Raw genomic sequence first — 25,643 nt, 5'->3', positions numbered from 1 at the left:
CTCTCTCTCTCTCTCGCACACACACACACACACACAAGAGCACCGACACAGACATCCAAACACCTGTTATATTTTCTGGATATACAATTCATTTGTACATCAAGAAAATATAATGTTTAGGATTCCAAATCTCTCTCACAATCAAATTGCAAGGGCCCATGCAAACACTTTGCCCAATAAGGTCCCATTAAAGGCACAAATTGAAAGCACCTAGCTTCCTTCTTGTTAAAGCGTTCTCACTATCGAGCGATAACCCAAGTGATACAATGCCTGAATAGCATCTACAACGTTGAGGGTGCTTGAGGGTTCAAGCACCGGTGAAGCCATCCCAATCATGATCCATCTAGGGTCACCAGGGTGCCATTAGCTAGCCACATTGTGTCTTGCCGAGGGTACTTGGCTGTGAAGGCAAGACTCTATTGCGCACTAGTTGAGGGATGTCACAATCCTACATAGGCTTGGGAATAGGGCGGTGCTAGCTCTTCGATCGCGATCCTTGCTCTAGTCCATGGATCATGCTATCTCCCAACCCGACTATGTCGTCCTCAAATTCTCTCACTGGAGGTGGGCTACTCATGTGCATTACTTCCCTCTTGGGGCCCTGGGAGGGAGCATCCTTGGCCTGCCAATTGCAGCACTCGTCCCCCTTTCTTCCTCAGCACTTTGCGAGATCCGCTATGTCGATAGCGCTAGTTTGCAGGACGATGCACGTTCAAGATGCTCTCTCTCTCTCTCTCTCTCTCTCTCTCTCTCTCTCTCTCTCTCTCTCTCGTGCAATCCCTTCATGGACAACCCTTCACCGAACCTCTGCCCCTCTCGCAATGGCCATACCATGCAGACGACCTCTGTCTGTCTCCCTCCATCCCTTGATTCCCACCTGTACTGAGCCATTGAACACAGCAGTGCACACACGCAAACCATGGCTATCGAAGCACAACAAACAAATTCGTCTCTCTCTATCTTCGAGCTCGTAGTAGCGCATCAAACTAGGTCGGAAAATTGTCTCTCTCTGTCTTTGGGCTCGAACTGAAGAAAAATAGGGGCAAATAAATCATAATCTCGCTCGTCACTCACGTTGACGCGTGAAACCTCTCTCTCTCTCTCTCTCTCTCTCTCTCTCTCTCTCTACACGCTAGCTTTCCCCATTTTTCCCTTGAAAGCACCCGTCTACCCCTCACCTTTTCTCTCTCTCAAACCTAAGGTATCCACCAGGATTATAACTAATGACCATAATTTTTTCATTACCTTTCGGTTCTTGCTCAGTCTTTTGATTTAAGTATTCTATGTAATTCTTTTTGGTCACCCCCATGGCGCGCTCTGAGCATGGTGTGCTTGTATGGTCCATCTTATATAATACCATATTTCACTCTCTCTTCGAAAGTTTTGAAGAAAAAAAGGATTATAATTAATGATCATGTAAAATTGAGCAAACCTACTGGCACACTTAAAATAAATTCTATTTCTTTTAGAGATACCCCCATTAATTCCCACCAAGAGAGAGAGAGAGAGAGAGAGAGAGAGAGAGAGAGAGAGAGAGAGAATTGCCATGCAACTCGCCTTGCCGCCCTTAACTTCGCACGCGCCACTCAGAGAAACAGATCTTCATGTGCCATGCTCCTCTTCTATAGACCCAAGGAAGGCAAGAGTCGACATGCATGAGAGAGGCAAGGTGGTTGTCTGAAAGGGGAGAGAGAGAGAGAGATAGATAGATAGATAGTTCTATTATCGTCCTGGGAGGTCAAATATGACCTATGGGACCAAATGAACATGTCACGTGGTGTGAGTGGAGTTCATAAGTGACTCTCGATGCTCAAAAATGGCTGAAATGAGCGTCGCAATAGAGAGTCCACATCGTGGTTGGGAGAGGAAGGTATGTAGGGAGAGATCATGGCTGAATATATGGGGAAAAGAGGACCTAATGTGGTCAAAAGCTGAGCACTCAAGTAGTGTGTGGTACTCACTCTCTCGCACTTGACGAGGGCATAAGGTGCAAAGTCGATGACACTCCTCGCCAGTGCCCCAACGTCCTGTCTCACAGCGTAGAGAATGGGAGCTAAGACGAATGGAGGCAATGGTGCGGATCGCACTCAACGGGATGGGCTCAAGGATGTAGGAATGGGTTCGGTTACCTCGTTCCGAGAAGAAGAGAGATTTGTAGTTTGGGGCTACGTGTGTGGTGTAATGGCTGAAGCGAGAACCTCCGGATTTCTCCCAAGCCGTGATACATTGGCGTTGTAAGAAGGCCTCATTAACTTGGGAGTCGATCGATGCATCCTTGACCAAGTGACATGCATCCCATCTTCCAAACCATTTCTTGATATCAAGCATCCACCCCGAACTTAGCGTTCCAAGACACTCATAAGCTTTTGTGCATCTTCTAAGGTATGTGCCAAGAGCACTACATCATCGGCCACCGGTTCAGATGGGAAATACTACCATTTGTTACCACCTAAGCAATTAGGCATCCAACCCGTAAGCGCAACGACCCACTTGCAAGGGCGGCGCTCTACCAACTGAGCTATATCCCCTGTGCTTGGTACAAGTAAAGCATACGTGAACCGACCAGATGCTTCTTCCGATTTCCTTTGGCGAAACTGGGCCATCCTGGGTTTGAACCAGAGACCTCGCCCGTGAAGTGAATAATCGCACCTACACTATTTAGTATCTCACTGAAGTGGAGAATTAATAGACTTTTTTTTTTCTAGAGGCGACTCATCCTTCCCGAACGCAGCATACAAGCCCCCGTCGTACTGCGCTCTCCAAGTCTCTGTTCCATCTCTTTGCCAAGGGCAATGATAATACCTTCGCAGAAATAGACTTCATTTGATGGAATGGAGGGAAAAAGAGGCGTCGAGAAATCCTCTTGGCTTAACTTAACCCCGTACACTCTAGGATCTCCCTTCGAGCCTGTTCGTTGAGGGAGGACCGAGGCGTCTCGGTACATGGGATTGAAGACTACTTGGAATAGCCAAGTAGGGAGCTGGGGCAAATACCGTGGATCCACCTTTCTTGCTTCCCTCGGCAGTCTCTCCATGTCTGGGTGCGGCATTTTTTTTTAACCTCTTTCCCGGATAAAAAACCTTGGATTGAGGAGATTTAGAACCTTGCCCCCGCGCATACGTAATTTTCATCGATTTCTGCTTCTACGAACCTCCGGGAGAAGCAGGAGAGAGAGAGAGAGAGAGAGAGAGAGAGAGAGAGAGAGAGAGAGAGAGAGAGAGAGAGAGAGAGAGAGAGAGAGAGAGAGAGAGAGAGAAGCCACTTAGCATTGTGACGACATGTCTCCCACATGGCCCTAAAGCCTCGTTGGTTGCTACTACTTTTCCTTCATCGAGGAAAGTGAGAGCATCCTCCAAGGATTTGGCCTCTCTGCCTTTTTCTCATACTGTCCGAGTGTTGATATCAAAGTACCTACTTATAAACACATTCACATAAGGCATCTATCTCAAGTGAAAATTAGGGTACCAAGTTTTGGCACCTTGAGCAACCACTCCATTTGATCATGTTTGACCTTGCTAAGAGTGTTTTTCCAGTCAGATTGCACCAAAAAGAGGTTGAGCCCTTGGTGCAACCCTCCCTCACAACCAACAAAGAAAAGTTCTTCTTAGTGTTGGGAGCATGAATGGTATGTCCCAACATGAATAATATAGGAGGAAACAACTAGAGTCCATCTATAGGCCTCTAAAATATCAATCCTTTAGGAATGTGTTTTGGCCATAAGGCAAATTTGGAGAAATCCCTTTGTGAAGTGACACTTTACACCTATTCTTTTGCAATAATGTAAAAGCATACTCGATCTTACTTTGTGTATATGGAAGCTACTTTTGAGGTATGCATAGAAGGAGATTGACAAGATTCAAGCAATACGAGTAGGCCAAGGCATGACAAGGAAGAAACTTCCCAACTAGATTTCTAAGGCTGGATTCGGACTGCGCGGCGGCACAATGGCGACCTTTTGTTGCAGCCAATAGGGAAGCGCCATTTAAGCAGACCCGTTCACAGTGGGCGGCGGCAGAGGTTGCTTTTAGGTGCCAACGCACGGCAGTTCCTTCCCCCCCCCCATCCCCTCTTCCACCCTCCACATTAGCCCCAAAATATCATATTTTATATCATGTGATACTTTTCAAATAAATAAAGAGTTTATTTTTGTCCTTTACTCCCTCTTCCACCCCTCCACTGTGTTCACATCACGCGGCGGAAGAAAACTTCCATTCCCTCTTCTGCCTCTCCTGTGTGAACAACCAGACGGTGGAAGAGTGCAAAACACCTCTCCTCCACCCAGAAGTTGGCGGTTTACTTCCTTTCTTCCACCTCCCCACTGTGAACCCACCCTAAGAAGTACCACTTAATACACTTATGCAATGGGGGAGAGAGCAAAGGCAATGTGGGAGAGATTGGGGTTTACTGAGTAGCTAGTGTCTAGAGATGAATGTGAGTGCTGTACAATTTCGACCACACCATCTCTTTGGATTAAGAGTTGATATATGTTGTATTGACATTAAGACCACACTTTGATCGTTGCAATCTGTTACAAAGCGCTAAAAATAACAGAGAACTTTCAATTAGCGAAAAATTTAGAGGCAAAGTGTGTGTGTGTGTGTGTGTGTTTTCCTCTCTCAGCTTGCTAAGGAGGGATGGGATATCGTTGCATCAACCCTATGGCCATAGGGTGTACCTCTCTCTCTCTCTCTCCAAAACACACATACACCCCCAGAGTTTAACAAGTATGACAATCCAACTACACTATGCATATATGCTGACCACCACTTTAAACAAAGGAGCGGGACCCTCTCCCAAGCTAGGTACTTGAGTGTAAATCAAGAGCAGCAATAAGGGAGGGTAGAGTGGAAAGCTGTGCGTGTCGTTGGTGTCCTTGAGACTCGTAAACAACGCACACACAGACACTCTCACTCTCTCTCTCTCTCTCTCTCTCTTCCCCCCCCCCCCCCCCCCCCCCCCCCCCCCCCCCCCCGGTCCATCACCCACACACAGATATGGAAGAGGAAGACGGAACTGGAGGCAAAATAAGAAAAAGTGTTGAGCTTTGAAAAGGGCGGCACGCTGTAGGAAGCTGCTCCTCCCTTTCTTCCAGATCTCTACGGAAGCTTTCATGGCAACCTTCCGCTGTAGGACGTTCTCTACCAGCCAAGATCAGCTACCATCGTCCCTTACCAAAAATGCAAGCAGATTCATGTCTTGAGCCCCTCCCCTTCTCTCAAGGAAAGAGCCAAGTTGTTCTTAATGTGCATTGAAGGTTTCTTGTCACTAATCGAGTAGAGAGGGCTCTGCGCAAGCTTCCATGGCTCCTGCATTGACAGAGGTTTTCTCATTGAAATGCACCTCAGTTTTTGTTTGACAGGAGGTTTTTTGGAAGGACTAGGGTCTATAGCGTCTTCATTGGTATATAGGGGTGTGCCGAGAAGTGGGAGAGGTTTTCTGAAGGTTCTCATGTTGCAAGGCTCTGTCGTCCTTACACATCTGCACAATGCTGAATCTGCGAGCTGAAATTTTGAGCAGCAGCATCTCAATCACAGGTTGACCTGTATTAAGTGAGAAGAATGCATAGATCTCTCTGCTGGACTTGAGCCCACAGATTAAGAAGTATCATTCGCTTGTTCTGCATTTCATTGTTTGGCCATCTGCATTGTTGGTAGTAACCGGGGGTTCTGAAATATCAAAGATGGGGAGTAATAGGGTACATCAACTAAGCAGCGGCCTCTATGTGTCAGGGACTCCCGACCAATACAAGGAGAGAGCACCCACCATGGTCTCCACTGCCATGCCATACACAGGAGGTGACATCAAGAAGTCAGGAGAGCTTGGTAAGATGTTTGATATCTCTGTGGAGACCCCGAAGACCAAAAGATCCGGGCCCCTCACAGGCGGCTCTACAGTGACATCCTCATCTTCCACATCAGCAAGGGCTGGGTCTTTCAGGGCCAACACTACTTCTAATTCAGGGCCTCTTAATAATCCTCCTCCCCCTCAGATTACACACCTGGGCTCCTTCAGTCGTCCCAACTCCAACTCTGGGCCTCTTTCAAACAAGAATGAACCTGGTCATGGGCATCGATCTGCTTCAAAAAATTCTGGGCCTCTTTCACGGCAAAATTCTGGCCCTCTTGCAGCTAATCTGCCTGCTACAGGCCTCATTACATCTGGCCCAGTATCTTCCGGTTCTGCATCAAGAAATCATTCAGGTAAGGAGGCGCATGCATCTGCATTCTATACTCTACAATCTTGATTACCCTATTTTCTCAAGTGTTGTGATGATTCATTGGTGTTTATTCATTCTGAGTTCATGTAATCTAAGCAAGAGAGAAGGTGTAGTTATTTCATTCTCAGTATTAGTTCAGAATCATTAAATTGCATTCATTTGAAAATTATTAGGTGATATTTGTAATTCCCAGGTCCTATTGATACCAATTCCTTCTCAAGGAACCCAAGCAATCAAGCCAATAAGATTCCGGCAAACCAGGCGATTAATAATTTGCCTCCTGAGCAGAGTTATTCTGTTGTCAAAAATCTTCCACGTGTTATTTTATGGACTGTTGTTCCTCTGTTCGTGATTGGATTCATTGCTGGCGGTTTCATCCTTGGAGCTGTCCAGAATGCGGTTCTCCTCATCATTGTTGTAGCCCTTTTCGGTGCTCTAGCAATGCTTCTTACATGGAATGCCTGTATGGGGAGAAGGGTGGCCACTCACTTTGTGGCGGAGTATGCAGACATTGGTTTGAGTGAGGCAAAAGATGGACAGTACGTGAAAATAACTGGTGTAAGCTTCCTCTCTCACGCTCATGTCTTTAATAAATTATTCTGGCTTCATGTATGCTGCAAGCATGATCCCTTTGGCATCTAAACAGTGCAACACTTAGCTTGCTACATCCTTTTTTGTTGGAATCCATATTGCTAGTCTCCTTTTTCCAGAAAGACATACGAGGACAAGAGTTCAAGCAGCAGAAGTTGGAACCTCGAACGTCAAACTGATAACTAACAATTCTGTATGTGTGAAAGGCTTGCTGCTGCTTTTATAATTGTCTCACGTAGCCAAGATATATTGCTCATTGGCTGAGGTGCTGATATCTCAATCAAACGCTCCCATTTTTGCAGGAAGTAATACTTTCTGGTGCCTTTTGTTTCAAAGCTAGACAGGAACATATATCCATAATGTATATGTTTTCAAGAGAGGTCATTGGTGTCGGTGTCCATGATTTGTCTTTAGTCAGAAACGCATGAATGAACTGACCATTGAAGCAAGAGCTTAAATCGTTGCTGGTCCAAATACACTGAGACTGTAAAGTTTTGTTTTTTGGGTGCTGCACGTTTGTGTGATTTTCATGTCGAAAAGGTAAAAGCTTGTTTTTTGGCATTTAGGTTAGCTTTGGTGAAATTTTGCAATTGTAATGGTGAACAAATAATTATAGGAACTTTTTTATGCAGAAAAGCTAGGGATGCGAGGATCCTATTTTATCGTTTCTTCTCATATTAGCTGTCTGGACTCGAAACAATTGTTTTTTGTTGAATTGCTGTAGATTGTCACCTGCGGCAGTGTGCCTTTGGACACTTCTTATCAAAGAATCAGCCGGTGTATCTACACATCGTGTGGACTCTACGAGTACAGGAGTGCCAAGGCAAAACCTGCAAGGCCAAAACATATGACTTTCACTTGGGGTTTGAGATATATGGAGGTGAGTTTGTCATTTTGTGACACCCACCCTGAGTCCTCGGGAGGTCGAAGATAAAGTTCATAGCAATACTATCTGGCTTGTCTCTGAAATTTTCAAGTGAATGTTCATCTCCACGCAGAAATATATTGGTTACCCTCTGTGTTTTGCAGACATGCTCATGCCCATGGCTGTACTGGTCAGTACTTGACTCTGTAAAATCAGTAGCTCTAATTTTGAGTTTTTGTTTTGGCAGCGTCGAGTAGCTGATTTCTACATATCAGACCACAAATCTGGTCTAAGGGCTCTGGTGAAAGCAGGCTATGGGGCATCTGTAACACCGTTTGTGGAGGAGAACACCATTGTAGATGTCACGAAGAAGGATAGGGAGCTCTCTGCAAATTTCTTGAGGTGGCTTTCGGAACATAGTCTATCCAGTGATGATCGAGTGATGAGATTGAAAGAAGGGTAGGCCTGTATACCAAGATATGCTTTGTCTTTGTGAGATCAACTTTGGAAATGTAGTGGACTTCTTGGGATTTTTATGGCAAACCTGGTGAAAATTTGTGAGGAGCTGTATGAAGTGCATGTATGTGATGACAGGTACATCAAGGAAGGAAATCTTGCGACGGTTATGGGGGTGGTTCAAAGGACCGATACCGTGTTGATGATTGTGCCACCATCAGACCCGGTCTCTACTGGCTGCCAATGGAGTAGTATGTTTTTGCCTGCTCACCTACCTGGAATAGTTCTTACTTGCGAGGACAACTCAAAGGATGATGTGATACCAGTCTGACAAGCCTGTCTTTGGTTGTATTGGAGACTCTGACTCGCTCTCTCACAGCTTCATAACTCTTCTGAGTATTTTTCAATCAGTTATGTTTTTGTTGCCTCAGAAGCTTGTGTCAGCTTCTTAGCAGGACCATTTCCTCATCATGATGTTTCAGACCATTGTATAAAAATTTTGTACCCTCCTGACGGGGCGTCGAGTAGCTACTGTCCATAAATATCTCTATCCAAGCAGTTGGTTTAACGTGAGCCTTTTACATTACTGGTGTTGCCAGACACATCGACATTCTACTCCTGCACCCTGGTAGAGAGGTTTATGGGATGGTCATGGCACATCTATGATGTATATATATTCTTCGGTTAATGAGAAGTTCGATTTCTGGTATCTTTGAATCTTTTTTCACTTTTCCTGACCTAGCTCGGATAGAGGTGCATGGTGATGCTTTTGCATTCATGTTAATTGAGGAGGCCCTTTGATCTGTCCTATGGATGTTCAAAAAAGCCTTGCTTTAATTTGGTGCTTTCAAAGTTTTGCAACCCGAAAAAGTGCTTTTGAAGTCAAATGAGTTGTGCTTTAGAAAAGTTCTGGAGCTTCTTACAGGGAAGAAAATTATGGAAGAGCACTGTATTTGGCAAAAGGGCACTAGCATTTGTGTTTTCTAACCGATTGGTGTTAAAAAGTACTTCTGGCAACTATTTTGTGGCCAACTTTGCACCATAATTAATTTACTTGGACAAGCTTTTATTGTATGTTTTGATTTTTTGTTGCTAGCTTTACATCCTTTTCAAAAAATTTAGAGAACTTTTCATTGTATATAATCCAGTTGTACAGCCAATTATGTATATGTTGCATTGGTATAATATATAAATCAATAAATCACAGTTTAGATGTCTCCATTGTTAAAACATGTCAGATCTGAATGTCATCGATTTAAGGGAACCTCGATGCCAAGCATCCAAAATTTGTAGGTCCATTGTAGGCAAGTAAAGATGCAGCTGTATTTCTCAAAGTATCTACAAGGGCTTAAGAAGGGTTAAGCAGAGCATTTTTTGACCCCCTGATTTGCTTGGATGGTAAGCTTACAAATACAAAACCTTGTACGACCATCAAACAGTCATGCTACGCCATCAACCTGTCTTCCCTTTGCCTCTATAGTCCACAAGATCTCATCATTGGTTTAAGGGAACCTAGCTCCATTTAGGAAAGGAAAGATGCAGCTACATTTCTCAAAGTATCTACAAAGGCTTAAGGATTTAGCAAATCATTTTTCGACCCCCTGATTTGATGGTAAGGCTGTACAATACAAAAACCCTTGTATGACCATCAAACAGAGTTATGCTATGCCATCAACCTTATCTTCCCTTTGCCTCCATACTCCACAAGATCTCTCTACTCAATTAAGATTTGAACTTCAAATAGCAAATTCTTGAGAACCCCTCATAACCATGATAAACTCTAGATTGACCAGCATTGAGGCAAGACTGCAAACTGTCGATAATGTAGAGCCCAGATCTGTCAGCCTGCTGGTGCTGACGTCCTCACGAAAAAACCTATGCTTCAATTCTCAGAGTTTTAGTACAGACTTGTCAAAGATGGCCACCAAGCAACACTTTGTTACTCCATAACTCCATAAGGGATTAGCCCATACCTCTACCTTACTCATTGCTGATTACTAGGAAAAAAAATTAAGGTCCTAAACAATTCTCCCCTGCGAATATCTCGATGATACTCCATTCCCTATGCTTCGCCTGCAATTCGTCATCGATTGTAGAAAGAATTGACTGTCCCAAGAAGAAGGTTTTGGGGGGGGGGGGGGGGGGGGGTGTTTTCAAGAGAGACGAAGATAAGGGAATTAACTGCCTTACAGACACATCATATAGGCATTGGCTAGGCAGAGACCAAAAAGTCATTTAACAGAGATCCTAACATCTACTGTGGTAGGTAACTTAAACGATCGTTGCCAGAAGTACTTTTTAACAGATTAAGCCTAGAAAATGGCAGCTGACTAGCACATTTATTAAAATTGCAAGTTTCTTCAAGGCTAGCCCCAGACCTTGTGAAGATCTCTTATTTTAGCCAATCAGAGGTTATTTGTAGGATGAAGAATAATGCAAGTCCCCAGATAGCATTGAGTACATTTCACCATGGCCAGCAAAAAAACTTAGTTCTTAAAGCTGAGACAGGGTTGGTTAGCTTTAAAAGGGATAACAAAAAAAAAAAGGCAATCAGGAACTGGCAACACAATACTTGTAACAACTCTGCCACAAACTTCAATCATAGCACAGGATACTTGACTCAAATTCAATCCATTACAACTGATAACCCAAGACAAATCACTGATTCTCAAGGCTTCATTCAGTCCGTTGGACAGCATTTTGTAGGAGAGAAAACAGCCTCGGACCTCGAGCAAAAAAGGTTACACAGCATTTGGAAACTCCCAAAGCAGGGCTTCGGTTGTTCTCTCAAGCTGATTGCCAATAGCTAACCTCCCCGCTGCTTATGCTTTTTTCTAGCTGGCAAATTCTCATTTGTCTCACTAATGGAAAGCTTTCTTTGTTTTTTCTTCTTCCTCCTGGGCAACGTTTCCGATTCTGGATAATCAGTTACCGATATTATTTCACTCTCGAAAATTGCTTCACCTTCACCAATCCTGTTACTGCTACCAAGTTTAGCCTGCCCAAATTCTTCTGACGTTGAAGTGAGTTGCTTTAAATTGCTAGTATCCGTTGCAGTGAGTTGATTGAGAGTACTAAAAGTATCCTCTTCGTTTGTGTTTGACTGTCTGATAGAGGGGTTGTGAGTTTCCAAAGGATTCAAAACCGACATTGATGCAAGTGTGTAATCCAAAAGGAAAGTACTCCTATGTAGCCGGTCAAGCCTATTAAAATGCCGTTCAGTGTAAGGCAAAATGCCTTCAATGAGCTCACGAAGACCAGATACCTGAAAAGAGTAGGTAGAGAAGCTTCATAAGTAAAATAAAGAGATGTGCTGGGTGAATTTGAAGCAGCATGAACTCACCTCCAACAACTCTTTTGGAGGAAAAGCATAAAAAAGCTCTGCAAGCACACGTTGAGCAGCATGGCAAAACTTGGGTTTCGTGTTCCATTCTCGAACATAAGATAATAGTAATCGAAGGTGTTCTTTATCTAATTTTTTCAGAACATTGTGTACCTGCATCCCCATCTGCTTGCTCCTACAAAGCAATGCCAGCACAGCTATTCATGACCAAGGAATGAGGCCACAACATCAAAGATCAGCTATGAACCAACCTGAAAAGCTCAAAAAAGACATTTAGGAGCTTAAAAGGTCGTTTCAGCTCAAACGCAAGTTGCAGTGCAGTTGCATAGTCAGTATTTGCTAGAGCATTGGACAAATCCTGATCTTTCAAGGTCTCTTCTTCCTAAAGAAAAATAAAACTGATTAGAAATTAAAGCTTCACGACCAGATAAACTCTTAGTTGAGATGACTTGGCACCTCTTTGCGCAATGCCTCCTCTTCATCCTCTTGAGTAGAGTCCATCCATAAGTTTATAACTGAATCACTACCACCAGTAGCAAGCATTTCATCAGTTGCACGAACATCTAAAGCCCAGATCTGCAAAATAATAGAAAATAAAAAGCTGATTTTCCTCGACTAAACTAGTCATCACTAGTGATGCCCAAAAATTCAAACTAGGAACATGCACCTTGTCCTCATGACGATCAAACGTGTTTATGCACTCATTTGCCTTGATGGTCCACAGTTTTAACAAGCCATCAGCTCCTGCAATCAGTTCATAAATAGGCTCACTGAGACCTTATCATGGTGTGCAATGTTGATGGTCTTCCACAAAACATTATCATGGTGCGCAATGTTGAAGGTCATCCACAAAACATTATCATGGTGCGCAATGTTAAAGTCCTTCCACAAAACATGTCAGAAACTACCTGCAGATATGACTTGCATTCCTCGCGAGAGAAAAGATGCTTTGAGTACACTGGATGTGTGGCCTTCAAATGTTTTAAGACAAGACCCATCCGAGAGAGCCCATATGCGGACAGTTTTGTCACCAGATGCTGTTAAAACACATTGGTCCACAGGAGAAAATTGCACTGACCAGATACCCTTTTTATGCCCACGCAGTGTGACACCTAGGACTAGCTCTGGAAGCCTCCATATGCGAGCAGTTCTATCCTGAAACAATTGCAAACAAATAATGATGATTCAAAATTCGCAATGTCATTCCAATGCATAAAGTAGTTGTGTTCTTACCTGTGAACCAGTACAAACCAGGCTGTCATTTGGAGCAATAGCTATGGAGTTTATGTCTTTGTCATGGGCAGCAACTGTTGCTAGTGATGAAAGTAGTACCGGCCAGTCTTTACTGGCCCTGTCTTCAAAGCCAGTGGCACTCCAGACTTTGATGGTGTGATCACTGATATGTGCAGAAATCTCAGCATTCTTCTTGGAACAAATGCTGCTAAAACAATTCTAAAAGTACCTGCTTCCACTGACAAGAAACTTTTTAGTCTTCTTGGAGAAAGCTAGAGCTCCTACAGCTGCCATATGTCCCTCAGCAATGGCTACACAATGTCCTGTTCCGACATTCCACAATCTGACCTGAAAACGGTTTGAGCATTAATGACAAAAGGCTTGGCTGGCCTGCCAGAAGAAGCACAAAATAGCACCCAGAACTGCAATACTTACTGAATGATCCTTCCCCCCAGAAGCCAATAAAGTGATGCTTGAAGAATAAATGCAAGAATCCAGGCAAAGTACAATATCCTTATGACCAAAAAGCTCCTGCCTGCAGGTTGCTGTCCGCAGATCATATATCCGAATCTGCATTGAAAGAGCTTGAACATGAGTCCAACACAGCAAGGAGAAAGTACAGAGGCATTCGATGCCTGCCTTTATGACCAAAAATTTTAAGAATCAGGCCTTCAGCCCTGACCACCAGCATCTCAACGCCAGTCAACATAACCTAACAGAAACCTGGCAGTGCACAAGCAAGAGCTTGGAACGTACATCCAGAGAAATAGCAGCCAGGTCTGTACTTTTCAGTAGCTCACGAAATAAGATGAAACACTTCCCCTCTTGACTTTCCTCTAAAAGAAACAAATGCACCTAAAGATTCCCTAATACCTTATCTATTCTTTTGGCCTCAGCAGTCAGACTTGCAGAGATAGCGAGAAAGAGAAATGGAGGGGGGAGAGGGGGGGTCATTGAGCGGGGACTTCTTCATGCAGATCTACTACGCCGCACGCGCCCAATGCCTACTATTGTGACCTATACTTCCTCCATATGTTACTTTCTTGTACATACGAACATGGACGAGAACGGAGACCCCTATCCTCAAAAGGGTGTGTCTCTTCGCCCAACTGCTACACCTCTTCATTGAATGGTTGCACCGTTACACCGAATGGTCACGTCTCTACAACGACTGGTCACAACTATTGTTCAAAAGATGTAGCTCTAAGTCTAGAGTCATGTCTCTTCATCAACAAGCATGCCTCTTCACATGTGTCTTTTCATCTCTTTCTATCTCCTATATAAAGGAGGTGTCACAAATTGCTGACATGTCAAAGCCCTGAAGAATGGAGCCAACTTAGAGATGCGGGCCGAGGGGCTTGAACGCTAAGAAGAACAAGTAGCAAAAGCAGAAGAAGTCCTACCAACTTATGGGGACCCCCTCCGATGGGGCCCTAGTGACATAAAGGGATTAAAATAAAGCGGGACTCGCACACACACACACACACACACACACACACACACACACACACACACACTGATGACGTGGCAGCTGTACGGACGCTCTGCGTTTTGCACTGACTGATGACGAGCCAGTTGTACGGAATTCCGCAAATCGCATTGGCAGATTTTTGGCATTGATTTTGAACCAAAAGCTTTTGAGTTTTGAAGGCTTTTCATGTAAACTGCCTAGGGCCTTTAAATATGTGCTAAGGGCTCATTCTCTGGCATGCTTCCTGGAGAAGGTGCAGAGTCTGGAGTACCGGCTTGTATTGTGTTGATGCAATATAAAGAAATACTGAAAGGGGCGCCAAGGTTTGGGGCCAATACTCTTTGGGGTGGAATTCGGCCACTCCGTATCGTGTGTCGTCTCTCTCTCTCTCTCTCTCTCTCTCTCTCTCTCTCTCTCTCTCTCAGTTCAGTTGTTATTGAAATACTAAAAGCCTGTTTAGTATGTTCTTTTCTATTTTAAGTGATTTCTCGTGTGTCGTGCCATATTCCCGACCTGGGGTATCCAAGTCTGTTACAAATATAAAGGCCTTTTACAACCAAACAACCCCCAAACCGTAGCCTGCGTCGTTTGGAGGTGCTAAGAATAACCATTGCTGAGACTTCTTAAGACTCCCCTCGTAAATACCCATCCAAGTCCGGGCCATGCATAACTATAACAATACTCCACCCGTAAATAACCACAAGAGTTCCGGCCATGAGTATGTGCAAGCATATCACAAGATTTCTTTCTTTACTTGTTATCGTTGTCCCACCTTCACAATTTGCAAAATTTTAGTTGTTAATTTGAATTTCTTTTTCCTTTCTCCTTCTTGGTGTTGCATGAGTACTGAATTCGATGCACGAGGAGGAGAATCTTTCTTAAGTTGTGGGCAATTTGGTTTCCTGTGGCCTTTCTTTCCACAACAGAACACTTTCCCTCTTCCATGTAGGCTTCAACTAAGAGGGAGTAAGAAATTTACTTTTCTTTGCTCTCTCTGGCTTCATTTCTGGGCCTTTGGGCTGATCTGAAGGCCGGTGGTTTCTGCCTCAGTAGTGAGAGCTTTTTGCTTTGCATGAAAGGTACTAAACTCTTGCTTTCGAGGAGTTCCTTTCGAATGAAAGTTACCAGCTATCAGGGCGTAGTGATCATAATTTGAAAAGTAATTCGGAGGTAGAGCTTCATACTTTTCTAAAGCACTTGCTGGAGTCCAGCTTCAAACTTGCGCATCTTCTCTTTATCAGAAACTTTCATAAAGGGAGTAACATTCAAGAGGACTGCCCAAAATTTGTCGACATAGTAGGACACAACTTCATGCTCTCTTTGGGAGAGCTAATTTCATTCCTTATTCACATCATTGGCAAAGTTGGGAGGAAGGAACTAAGCATAAAACTCCTTTTTGAACTCCTCCCAATCTTTGGGTTTGCATTTCTCCAGAATTGTGGTAAGCCAACAATTGCTAGCCGTATCTTTCAGATACATGCTAACATGGCGTAGTTTTGAACGCACTGAGAAATTTCCTTTTGTAAATGCCACTTCGAACTGTCGAATAAAAGCAAGAGCCTTCGTATCGATCCTCTTTCCATTATAACATTCGAATTTAACATCTTTATCTCCAGCTTTGAACGCCTTCTTCTTCTTCTTGTGGGGTCAAGACCGCTTCTTGGAGATGGCTTTGGAATCCTTGTCCACCGGAATTCTGTGTAGACTCTTCTTATGATCCTTGTCTTTCTTTTTTCTTTTGGTGGTTGAGCTACAGCCTCGTCTGCGGGCAGCTCAAGTTCCTCATCAGGAATGATATGATCCACGTTCTTCACGAAAGTGTAATCTGACGAGCAAGTCCACATAAATTTGTGCAACCCGTTCTAATCTAGAAAACATTCTGCTCTCAAAGGCTACAACCTTTGTGTATATAAAGAATAGGGCTAGTCTACGTACACATTGTGGGCGGCCAGACACCGAACATCCGGCCCTAGGCAAAGGCGTAGCGCCTTTACCCCAACAAACTCCCACTTAAAGGTGATGTGCCGATGAGACGGGCCTACTAGCTAGTCTACTAAAGACACTCTCTCAACCTACACCCACTGGCTCGCTCAGTCGATCTACGTACAGTCGTATCGACTCTAGTGATAGACAAGCGTGTGTGTCCATGCTAGAGCCTACATGCAAATCCCACAAACAACTCTGTATGGTGATCTGGCGATGAGCGGGGCCTACTAGCTAAACTACTAGTATGTACAAAGAGACTCTCTCAACCTACACCAACTGACTCGCTCAATCGATCTACATGCAACCGTATCGGCTCTAGTGATAGGCGAGCGTGCGTATCCATGTTAGAGCCTGCATGCAAATCCCGCAAACAACTTTGTATGGTTTGCAAAGCTCCGATATGCATCATGCTAGTGTTAGTCATCAATCGATTGACAATCCCTACCACAAATGCTCCCACTGCAGCTGCTAGGTCGAGCCTCGACAGTAGTAGGTCGTATATGAGACCCTTGAATGCTGACAAAATCTACGCAAACCTGGCTGTCCTAGCCTCCCTTGCACTGTGTGCATGCACTCATCGGGTATGAAGCATCAAGACCGCTCCCAGACTGCATGCCTATGAGCCATAGGCATCATGGTATACGTTAAATGGCTTTTGCAAGTTTCTCAAAACCAATATTGGGCCACTCGTAAACTTCTCCTTGAGAGTCTTGAAGGTTGCAATCCCAGATGGTCATCAAGTGAAAGGAACTTCTTCTGTGTCAAAGCATGTAGCGGAGACACAATCTTTTTGGCACCCTCTGCAGAGAGGATGTGTCCCAAAAGTGTAAGAAAAACTCACTCTTCTTTCCAGTCACCACCAACCGATGTTGCCTTAGTGCTTGAAATACCAGTAGCAGGTATTGTCAATGCTCTGCCTCATCCTTCGAGAATACGATATTATCGTCGGAAAAGGTGCCCACAAATGACCTATACTCTCGAAAATCCTATCCATCATCCTCTTAAACGTTGTAGGAGCATTTGTGAGACCAAAAGGCATCACCAAATATTGGAACAATCCAAAGGATGTCCTGAAGGCTATCTTGTATACATCTCCATAAGCAATCTTGATCTAATGATAGCCACTTTTCAAGTCGATTCTACTGAAACAAGTAGAACCCTGTAACCTACCCAATATATCATCGATCCTGGGCATCAGGAATCTGTTCTTGATGGTGATTTTATTGAGAGCCTTGTAGTCAATGCACATTCTCCAAGATCCATCTTTCTTTGGAACTAAAAGCACGGGCGAACAAAATGGTCAGGTACTAGATTGAATCAACCCTTTTTCCAACAATTCTTTAACTCATAATCTCTTCATTTTGGGCTCCGCTTAAGCCTTACTCTGGAAGGTGGCCGGTTCGGTGGCGTATTGCCTGGAATCAAACCAATCGTGTAATCTTCATGACGTTGAGGAGGTAACTCCCTTGGTAAACCTTCTGAGAAACAATAGGCCCGAGCTTGCAAAAATTCATGTCGTTCCTTCTCAAGGTCGGACAAATTTGACATTTTTTTGTCATCTATCTCATTTAAGAAGATCGAGTAAACAAACAAACTAGATTTCATTAATCTCGAAATGGCTGAAGCCGATACAAGTGGGCTTGACTCGCTCTTCAATTTTACATCAACTACTATTTCTCTACCCTTTTCATTCTTCAAAGTTGCTTTTCTTGCCCTCTAATCGACCACCACATTATTCTTGTGGAACCAAGGGATTCCTAAAAGGAAAACTCATACCCCTCCAAAGGCATGATATAAAAGTCCTCGTGCCCCAAATACCCCTACAATGCAACCGAAGTTTGCCTATGACAGGTGTAATGGCAACATCTCGTCCGGTGCCGCTAGAATTGCCTCAGTCGGTGGTCCCATTTCTTCTGCCAAAATTCCTAGTCGAGCCGCCCATTCAATCGAAATTAAGTTGGCTTTGGCTCCTCCATTCAAGAAGATAAGGGCTTCTTCATCTTGCACTTTGCCCCACGCTCTACAGAGTTTTTCGTACTTTCATTTATTTCCTCAGGGTCGGTCCCCACAAAATTTGCTACTAATCTAGCTTTTGTTTTTCCCTATTTTGCTCGCTCGTCTGCTCCTCTAGAACTCTCAGGCTTGTCCTCTGGCTGTTCTTTTGGCGCCTTATTAGGGTACCTAGCTAAAACATGCCCGTGTTCACCACAACCGTAACATTTACCCTCGAAGTGTTCGGCACGTTGCTCTACCGACAATCGAGGGCCTGAAGGTCTATTCTTTTGATGCTTTCTCTTCATTCTGTTATTGTTGTTCGTATCTTGTCCGATCTGAGTTGTGACCAATCTATCTATGGGGTACGTAAGAGTGCTCTAGCTATGGGGTACGTAAGAGTGCCCCCATGTATCGCAAACCCTCCATTTGCATGTCCCATCAATTATTGCATGGACTCGGACTCCTATAGCAGACAATAATCTCGTATCTCTTTAGGTAGACCACAACAAAATTGTTTTATCTGCTGCTTGAACGTAATTTTCTCAAAAGAAGAGGCCGGTAAGAAAGTGTCCCAAAATCTCTCACAGTAAGTATCTAGGGATCTTCCTTGGTCATCCTTAGATGATTCTGAGCGGTAAGCACATCACGTTCGTATTCTCGATTGAGGCATGAGGAAATGAATACTCTTTTAAGCTGAAGTCAATTTGTTGGTGCCTCCCTCCGTAGAAGCAAGGTAGACCACCAAGCCTGTGCATTCTCCTTGAGGTAGGATGCCGCCCTCCTGACTTTGGAGTGCTCTGAATACCATCCTCCGGAGTATGCAATACTAAACTGTTGAATGAAAGCGAGGGCTCTATGAGCATCCTGGAAGCCAGAAAAAGTATCAAACTTTATTGCTTCCTCGATCTCCTTAAAATCTTCTTCCTATCCTCGAGAAAATCGTACTGGTTGGCTCTGTAAAATTGCTTCCTCTTTGCAAACATCGGCTCATTAGAGTCCGAACACTCCGAGGAGGAGGAATCCTTGTCTGAACCGTCGGAGTACTTCCGAGATCTTCTATGGATTTGACTCTTCTTTGCCTTCTTCTTGCTTCCCCTATGTCTCAGGATCTTTCTCCTCTTCTTGCCCCTTCTTCCCTCGTCACTGGACTTGGAGGTCGAAGAACTATCAAAGCTATCAGAAGAAATCCAGGACGAACTGGAATCATACTCAAATCTAACTCATTTCTTGGCCTTCTTAGCATTTTCAAAAGTAGATTTCCGACCCAAGTAGCCTGGATAATTTGTTGTTCAACTCTGCCTTCCAGGCAACTTCTTGGTCTTCATGAGTTTGTTAACTCATCGTTCTACTGCTTCTTCAAACTCATTCTTTGAATACACCTTCTAGGCAGGAGACCTAGCTGCAATCGACTACTTAAATGCAGACTTCAGAGGTGATTTGGTGACGGAACTCCATCTAAAATGCATCTCATCAAGCAAGTAATTCGCATGCTATGGATCTTTGGAATACCGAAGCATCCGCTCCGCACAAGCGTCAACCCGCTGTTGTCGCTGCATCTCCATCCTTTAGTACTCAATAGGAGTAGATGGCACGTACTGCTCTGAATCTTCAGAAGATGGACGATATCCATTGGAATCTTCATTGCTCTCTCCCGGGCCAAAATGGTCGGGCGCCACGATTTCCTACTGGCGAGATATGTCGACTGATTCCATGAGTGTTGTGAGTAAAGGGATCGGATCCTTCGTAGAAAAAGAATCAATTGAGCTCTGATACCACTGTAACAGACTTGGACACTCCAAGTCGAGAATTTACTACAATATACGCAAGAAAATTGAAAGAACAGAACAAAATTGAGAGAGATGACACGGCACGGCGAAGTTTTGTGCCTAGAGAGATTGGCCCCAAAGACTTGCACCCCCTTTCGATATTTCTTTGTACATGAAAAGCTTCAAGTCCAAAAGCATCTAGGTCCCAAAAAACTAGCGCTAGGCTGCCAACGCAATTTACCGAAAATCAGTACAGGTGCCACGTCAACAGCACAAATCGCGGAGGTCCGTACGGCAACCACGTCAACAATGCAAATCGCAGGATTTCATCCAGCTGCCACATCATTAGCCTTTTACGCAAATCTTTTTAGCCTCTGTCCCTTTGGGCCCCACCTGGCACGTCCCCATAAGTTGAAATAACTTACAAAAATTAGAGTCCTTTCATTTTTGGCCTCTCGGATTGGTTTTGCAAGTTATCATAACTTCTTGTGCATCTTTCAACGGGGCTCTAACCTCTTTCTGTCCAAAGTCTGTCTTTTAGATCATGCCACGTCATCACTTTGTGACAAACCGCACTCAGACAAGCGTAGTATTGGTTATCCGCTCACTTTTTCAACACTCTGCCGAATTCGAGTCGCAAATTTCAGCAAAGGTGCTCCCATTCAAGTACCCCATAATTGATCAGACAACAAAAGAGATTGCTCCCACCAATAACACTCCATAATAAAGCAAAAATAGCCATTCTCGACTAGAGGAATGACAAAACTCAGCCAATAGGCTCATGAATACATGCACTCTTATGCATCAGAATAGCCTCCGGGACAAAGAATAGTGTGAGCTTTTCCGGTTTATGTGCTTGTAACAGTTCATAACTAATAGAAATCTCCAAGGAGGGAGGGCCGCGGGGGGGGGGGGCGGGACCAGCCCATCTGCTAGTCCCTAGCTGTGTTCTTTTTCTACATTGTTTTCTCAATATTATTCTATGTGGAATCCTACACAGAATAGCTAAATTAACTCTAAAGTATTGAAGTGCACGCTTCCCTCTCTATGACAAAGAGAGTGGGGATGGTACGTCGAGGCTTCAGTGGCTCTAGGATCGAAGGCTCCCTAGGAACCCATACAACCTCTCTAGATAATCATGCCATGCATGTTGGTCCTTGTTGCCAAATAGACTTTTTTAAAAAAAATTCTGAGTAGTTTTTATTTACTTGAATTAGGATATTTAAATTTGTACACTTGAATTGTTAAGTTAAGAAATCTCGATCTCCTGGAATAGATAAAAGGCATCAAGAACGGACAACTCTCATGTGTCATATGATGAGTGACACTAAGCATCGTGAAGGAGTTGTTTCGTAAGTTCGATGGGAAAGACCGGAGAATGGGTATTTCCCGATGCATCACAATGGGGGACGAGAGCATCGCATAGGGAATATTCCATTGGTCTGGGAGGAAATCTGAATTTGACAAAGGATTACACGTAAGGATGTGGGCACAAGAATAAAGATGGGTCCTAAGAAGCTATTTCTAAAAAGCAAGATATTTTTGAAGTGCTTTCTGAGAAAGCAAATGCTTTCCCACGAGAAAATCTATGTCTATTGTCACAAACTGCCAAGTGTCAAGGGACTGAAGACCCAAGGGGTTAGGACTCCCGAAGCCTAACCCTACAGATCCTCGCCGAGTGGCCCAAGTAATAAAAAAGGATTTAATCCTAACCCCCATCAATTTATGGGGCCCCATCCAATGGGGTCCAAATTAATAACATATAGCAGACACACACAAAAAAAGACTTGCGTAAAACTGATGATGTGGCAATTGTAAGAACGTCCACATTGTCTATTGGCCGACAACGTGGCACGTTGTACAGACTTTCGCCAATTGCACTGGCAACTTTCGGAGAACAGATGCTTTAAGGATCTGACGCTTTTCATGTAAACTGCTTTTGATTGCCACAGGCTCACCCTCTTGCATGCTCTCGGGTGGAGATACAGAGCAATGGTGTTGACGTTGTATTGAATTGAAGCCATATAAAGTATTACAGAAAAGGGGCGCCATGGTTTGGGGTTGGCATTCTCTTTGAGATATGATGCCGCTCTCCGTACGTTGGAGTGCTATGAGTAACACCCTCCCAAAAAAGTAGGTCAAACTGTTGGATAAAAGCGAGGGCTCTATGGGTATCCCTAAAGACTGAGAAGGTATCAAACCTTAGAGCCTGCCCAAATCCTTAAAAGCCTTGGCCTTCTTGCCCTTATCCTCAAGATAGTCGTACTGGTTGGATCGGTATAGATATTTTCTCTTCGTCATGTACATCAGCTCATCGGAATCTAAACTCTTAGAGGACGAGGAGTCCTCATCCGAATTATCTGGTCTTCACAAGTCTACTGACTCGTCGCTCTACAACATCATCAAATTCATAGTTTTTTTTGTACGTGTGTGGATGCCCAGCCGTACTTTCGCACTCGTCCGAATATCTCTCCACTTTTTGTACTTTGTTCACATGCCTTTGTGTCACAAAGTGATGACGTGGCGGACAGCAGAAACCCTAATTTCTGCCAGAAACCCTAAAATTCCTGCAAACCCTAATTTTTGCCAAAAACCCTAAATTCTGGAAATCGCGGAGGTGGATTATAAAAAAATAATAATAATAATAAATATTTTTTTATTTTTTTTTTTTGGAAAAAGATGAGTGACGCGAATTTTGCTTTTGCTTTTTTTTTTTAAAAAAAAAAAGAGAAAAGACTCTCTAAGAGAGAGAGAGAATTGATGCTTTTGATTTTAAAAGCTTTTGGGGCTCTGCTTTTGGGCATCCCTTGTAACCTTTAAATTAGTGGTGAGGGCCTCACTTCTCAGAGCATCTAGACGCAGAGTCTGAGAGTGAAACCCTAACCGCTCTCTTGTACTTTGATGATTGATTAATACAAAAAGAAATACCGAAAGGGGCGTAAGTCTTTGGGGCCAATATCTCTAGGCACGGAACTCCGTCGGGCCAGTGCAAATCTATTGTGATCTGTGAATTGTTTTGAAGTGGTTATTTGGTGCTGTCGCGGTTGATTCTTGACTTGGAGTGTCCAAGTCTGTTACAGTGGTATCAGAGCACAGCCGATTTCTCTTTTACGGGAAATCCGATCCCCGAATTTTTTTTCCCGCGACACCTATGGCTTCAGGCAATGATCAGTCGACTCCCTCTGCATCTGGAGATGCGGGCTGGGATCACAACGAAGATTCAGGCAGAGAGTATGGCCCGCCTTGGCCTACTTAAGCGGAGCGGCGAGAGATAGAGCGTCGCCAGTTGATCGGCGATGCAACAAAGATGATGCTCAATTTTGCCAAGGACCCGAAGATGGCAAAATATATGAACCAGACCTCTTTGGAAGAGGTACAGATGGAGTGGCAGAGAACCACAACACCACTCCCGAAACCCGCTCTCAAGAAACCTTCTGCCTCCAAGAAATATACGGAGAAGGAACTGGAGAACGTGGTTGATGCACAGATTGCTCATCTTTTCGACGTGCAAAAGAAAGGCAAAAAGCACGGCAAAAAGCAGAACAAAGGTACTGACTTCCTGGGATATTTGGGTCGTCAGTCGACGTTCGACAAAGCAAAGAAACGGAAGAAGCGTGTTCGATTTGAAGGAGTACCCAGTTCTTCTTCTTCTTCTTCTGACAGTTCCTCTAGCTCCTCGGATTAGAGCGAAGAAGACAGAAAAAAGCAAAAAGCGAAGCAAGACACAAAGCTTCGGAACGGGCAAGAAAAAGGCAAAGAAGGCTACATCTCGCCCAGAGACTGACAGTTCTACTGAAGACTCGTCTACAAACAGCTCAGATTCCGATGACGGAAAGTTTTATGCGAACAAGAAGAATTTTTACAAAGCCAACCAGTATGACTTTCTCGAAGATAAAAGCAAGAAAGTTCGAGAGTTTAAGGAAGGTGGCCACTCGATCAAGTTTGATACTTTTCAGGATACTCAGATGCTTCGAAGGCTTTGTCTTTTATACAACAGTTTGACATCGCTTTCGCGGGAGGACGCTATTCAGAGCACTCCAAGATTCGGAGAGCTGCCTCTTACTCTAAGGGGAATGCTCGTACTTGGTGGTCCACGCTTCTATTAAGCAAACCTGTGCCAGTTACATGGCTGAAATTCAAGAGGCTTTTTATTTCTTCTTGGTTGACTCAAGAGTTTGAGCGAGATATACGAGCTGCTTGGAACCATCTCCGGATGACCAAGAGCGATTTTTCTACCCGCCTCTTCATTCAAGAAGATCTCGTTCAAAGAACAGATTGAGCGGTTTACCCTGGGTCTACCTACAGAGATCCGAGATCACTGCTTGGAACAGAAGTCAGCTTCTATTCAGGAGTTGATGAGTCATGCGAAGCGGGCTTTGCCATTCACTCTGGCAGTCTGACCTACCCCACAGATGAGGCCATGACACAAGGAGCCAAACAGACTTCTGGGAATGAAAGTAGAATGAAAAAGAGCAACCTAGAGAAAAAAAAAAGGATGCACGACCCAAGCTTACTCCTGAGGAGAGAGCTCGCTTCATCAGAGAGGAGAAGTGCTTTGGATGCGGGAAACATGGACATATTTCCGCGAAGTGCCCTGATACGGCACAGAAAGAACAGCATGATAAAAACGACGACAGGTCTAAGAGTTCGAGAGCAACTGAGGAATGTGGCAGAAAAGGCAGATAGAAAAGCAGAACTGGTACCACATGGCGTGGGACCTGCACCGAATCTAATGAATGAAAGTACAAACTTTGCCGCTTTCGGGGCAAAGCGAAGGATCAGGAAGCTCTTTTGAAGGAGCCAAGGCCAACTTCTTTTCACTTGGAATTGGCGGCTTGATTTGGAACTACGCCCGACAGACTGACGCCACAGGCGGAGGTAGTTCAACTGGTACCCGGATGGGATGTTGCTATTACACCGAGCATTGGCAAACTTCGTTTGCAATGACAGGGGTGTTCAGGGCACGTGAGTGACGTTCTACTCAGGATCCCTTGGTACCACAAGAACTACGCCGTGGTTGACTACCGGGCCGAGAAAGCGACTTTGATAAATGAAGGGCTTAGAGATTGTACTTGATGAACTTCAGTTTTCTTACTCATTCTTTTGGGAGAACTGAATGATGGATAAAAGTTGAAAATGTTTTGACCTGAAGAAAAGAACGCCAAGATTTTTTTTCTCCATCCTCATGCCGATTGCTTTTGAGAGGGCTTGAAGATCATACCATTGATTTGATATCTGGAAGCACGCCACCGAATCGGCCACCTTATCGTGTGAGCCGAGTACAGAATGAAAAGATTATGAACTCAGTGAAAGACCTCTTGGAAAAGGGTCTTGTCCAGCCTAGTACTTCACCGTATTGCTCTCCAGTGTTGTTGGTTTTGAAGAAAGACGGATCTTGGAGAATGTGCATCGATTATAGCACTCTCAACGAAATCACCATCAAGAACAGATTTCCGATTCCTAGGATCGATGATATACTCGACAGGTTACAGGGATCCTCGTGCTTTAGCAGGATTGACTTGAAGAGTGGATATCATCAGATCAGGATAGCGCCAGGAGATGTCTACAAGACAGCTTTTCGGACGACTTTTGGGTTATTGGAGTTTTTGATGATGCCTTTTGGCTTAACCAATGCTCCTGCGACATTTAACCGGATGATGGACAAGATTCTTCGAGAGTACAGGCTATTTGTTGGCACTTTCTTTGACGACATCATTGTT

The 25,643-nt window shown here is 44.1% G+C and overlaps 2 protein-coding genes across 2 annotated transcripts in view; one reads left to right on the top strand and one right to left on the bottom strand.

Annotated features, from left to right (window-relative positions):
* The first annotated feature begins 4,954 nt into the window (after nucleotides 1–4,954).
* Nucleotides 4,955–8,838, top strand: LOC147440306 (protein SHOU4-like). Its single transcript, XM_086530082.1, has 5 exons — nucleotides 4,955–6,200; nucleotides 6,411–6,775; nucleotides 7,533–7,688; nucleotides 7,921–8,132; nucleotides 8,268–8,838. Exons 1-5 carry the CDS (start codon nucleotides 5,681–5,683, stop codon nucleotides 8,458–8,460), a joined length of 1,446 nt encoding a protein of 481 aa, XP_086386208.1. The 5' UTR covers nucleotides 4,955–5,680; the 3' UTR covers nucleotides 8,461–8,838.
* Nucleotides 8,839–10,701: 1,863 nt separating this feature from the next.
* Nucleotides 10,702–25,643, bottom strand: part of TOZ (Transducin family protein / WD-40 repeat family protein) — an 83,107-nt gene continuing 68,165 nt past the window's right edge. The window contains exons 6-14 of the mRNA XM_086530081.1: nucleotides 13,141–13,275; nucleotides 12,935–13,053; nucleotides 12,706–12,868; nucleotides 12,381–12,627; nucleotides 12,140–12,216; nucleotides 11,929–12,048; nucleotides 11,724–11,854; nucleotides 11,473–11,647; nucleotides 10,702–11,394 (exon numbers count right to left, since the gene is read on the bottom strand). Coding sequence (XP_086386207.1) covers nucleotides 10,936–11,394; nucleotides 11,473–11,647; nucleotides 11,724–11,854; nucleotides 11,929–12,048; nucleotides 12,140–12,216; nucleotides 12,381–12,627; nucleotides 12,706–12,868; nucleotides 12,935–13,053; nucleotides 13,141–13,275 — 1,626 coding nt within the window. The 3' untranslated portion in view covers nucleotides 10,702–10,935. The remainder of the gene's footprint in view (nucleotides 11,395–11,472; nucleotides 11,648–11,723; nucleotides 11,855–11,928; nucleotides 12,049–12,139; nucleotides 12,217–12,380; nucleotides 12,628–12,705; nucleotides 12,869–12,934; nucleotides 13,054–13,140; nucleotides 13,276–25,643) is intronic.

The sequence above is a fragment of the Adiantum capillus-veneris genome, chromosome 15 (genome assembly GCF_014529385.1).
Source record: "Adiantum capillus-veneris isolate H3 chromosome 15, ASM1452938v2, whole genome shotgun sequence".
Taxonomy (NCBI): Eukaryota; Viridiplantae; Streptophyta; class Polypodiopsida; order Polypodiales; family Pteridaceae; genus Adiantum; species Adiantum capillus-veneris.
Note: the sequence above shows the minus strand (reverse complement) of the source record. Positions and strands in the feature narration are given on the sequence as shown.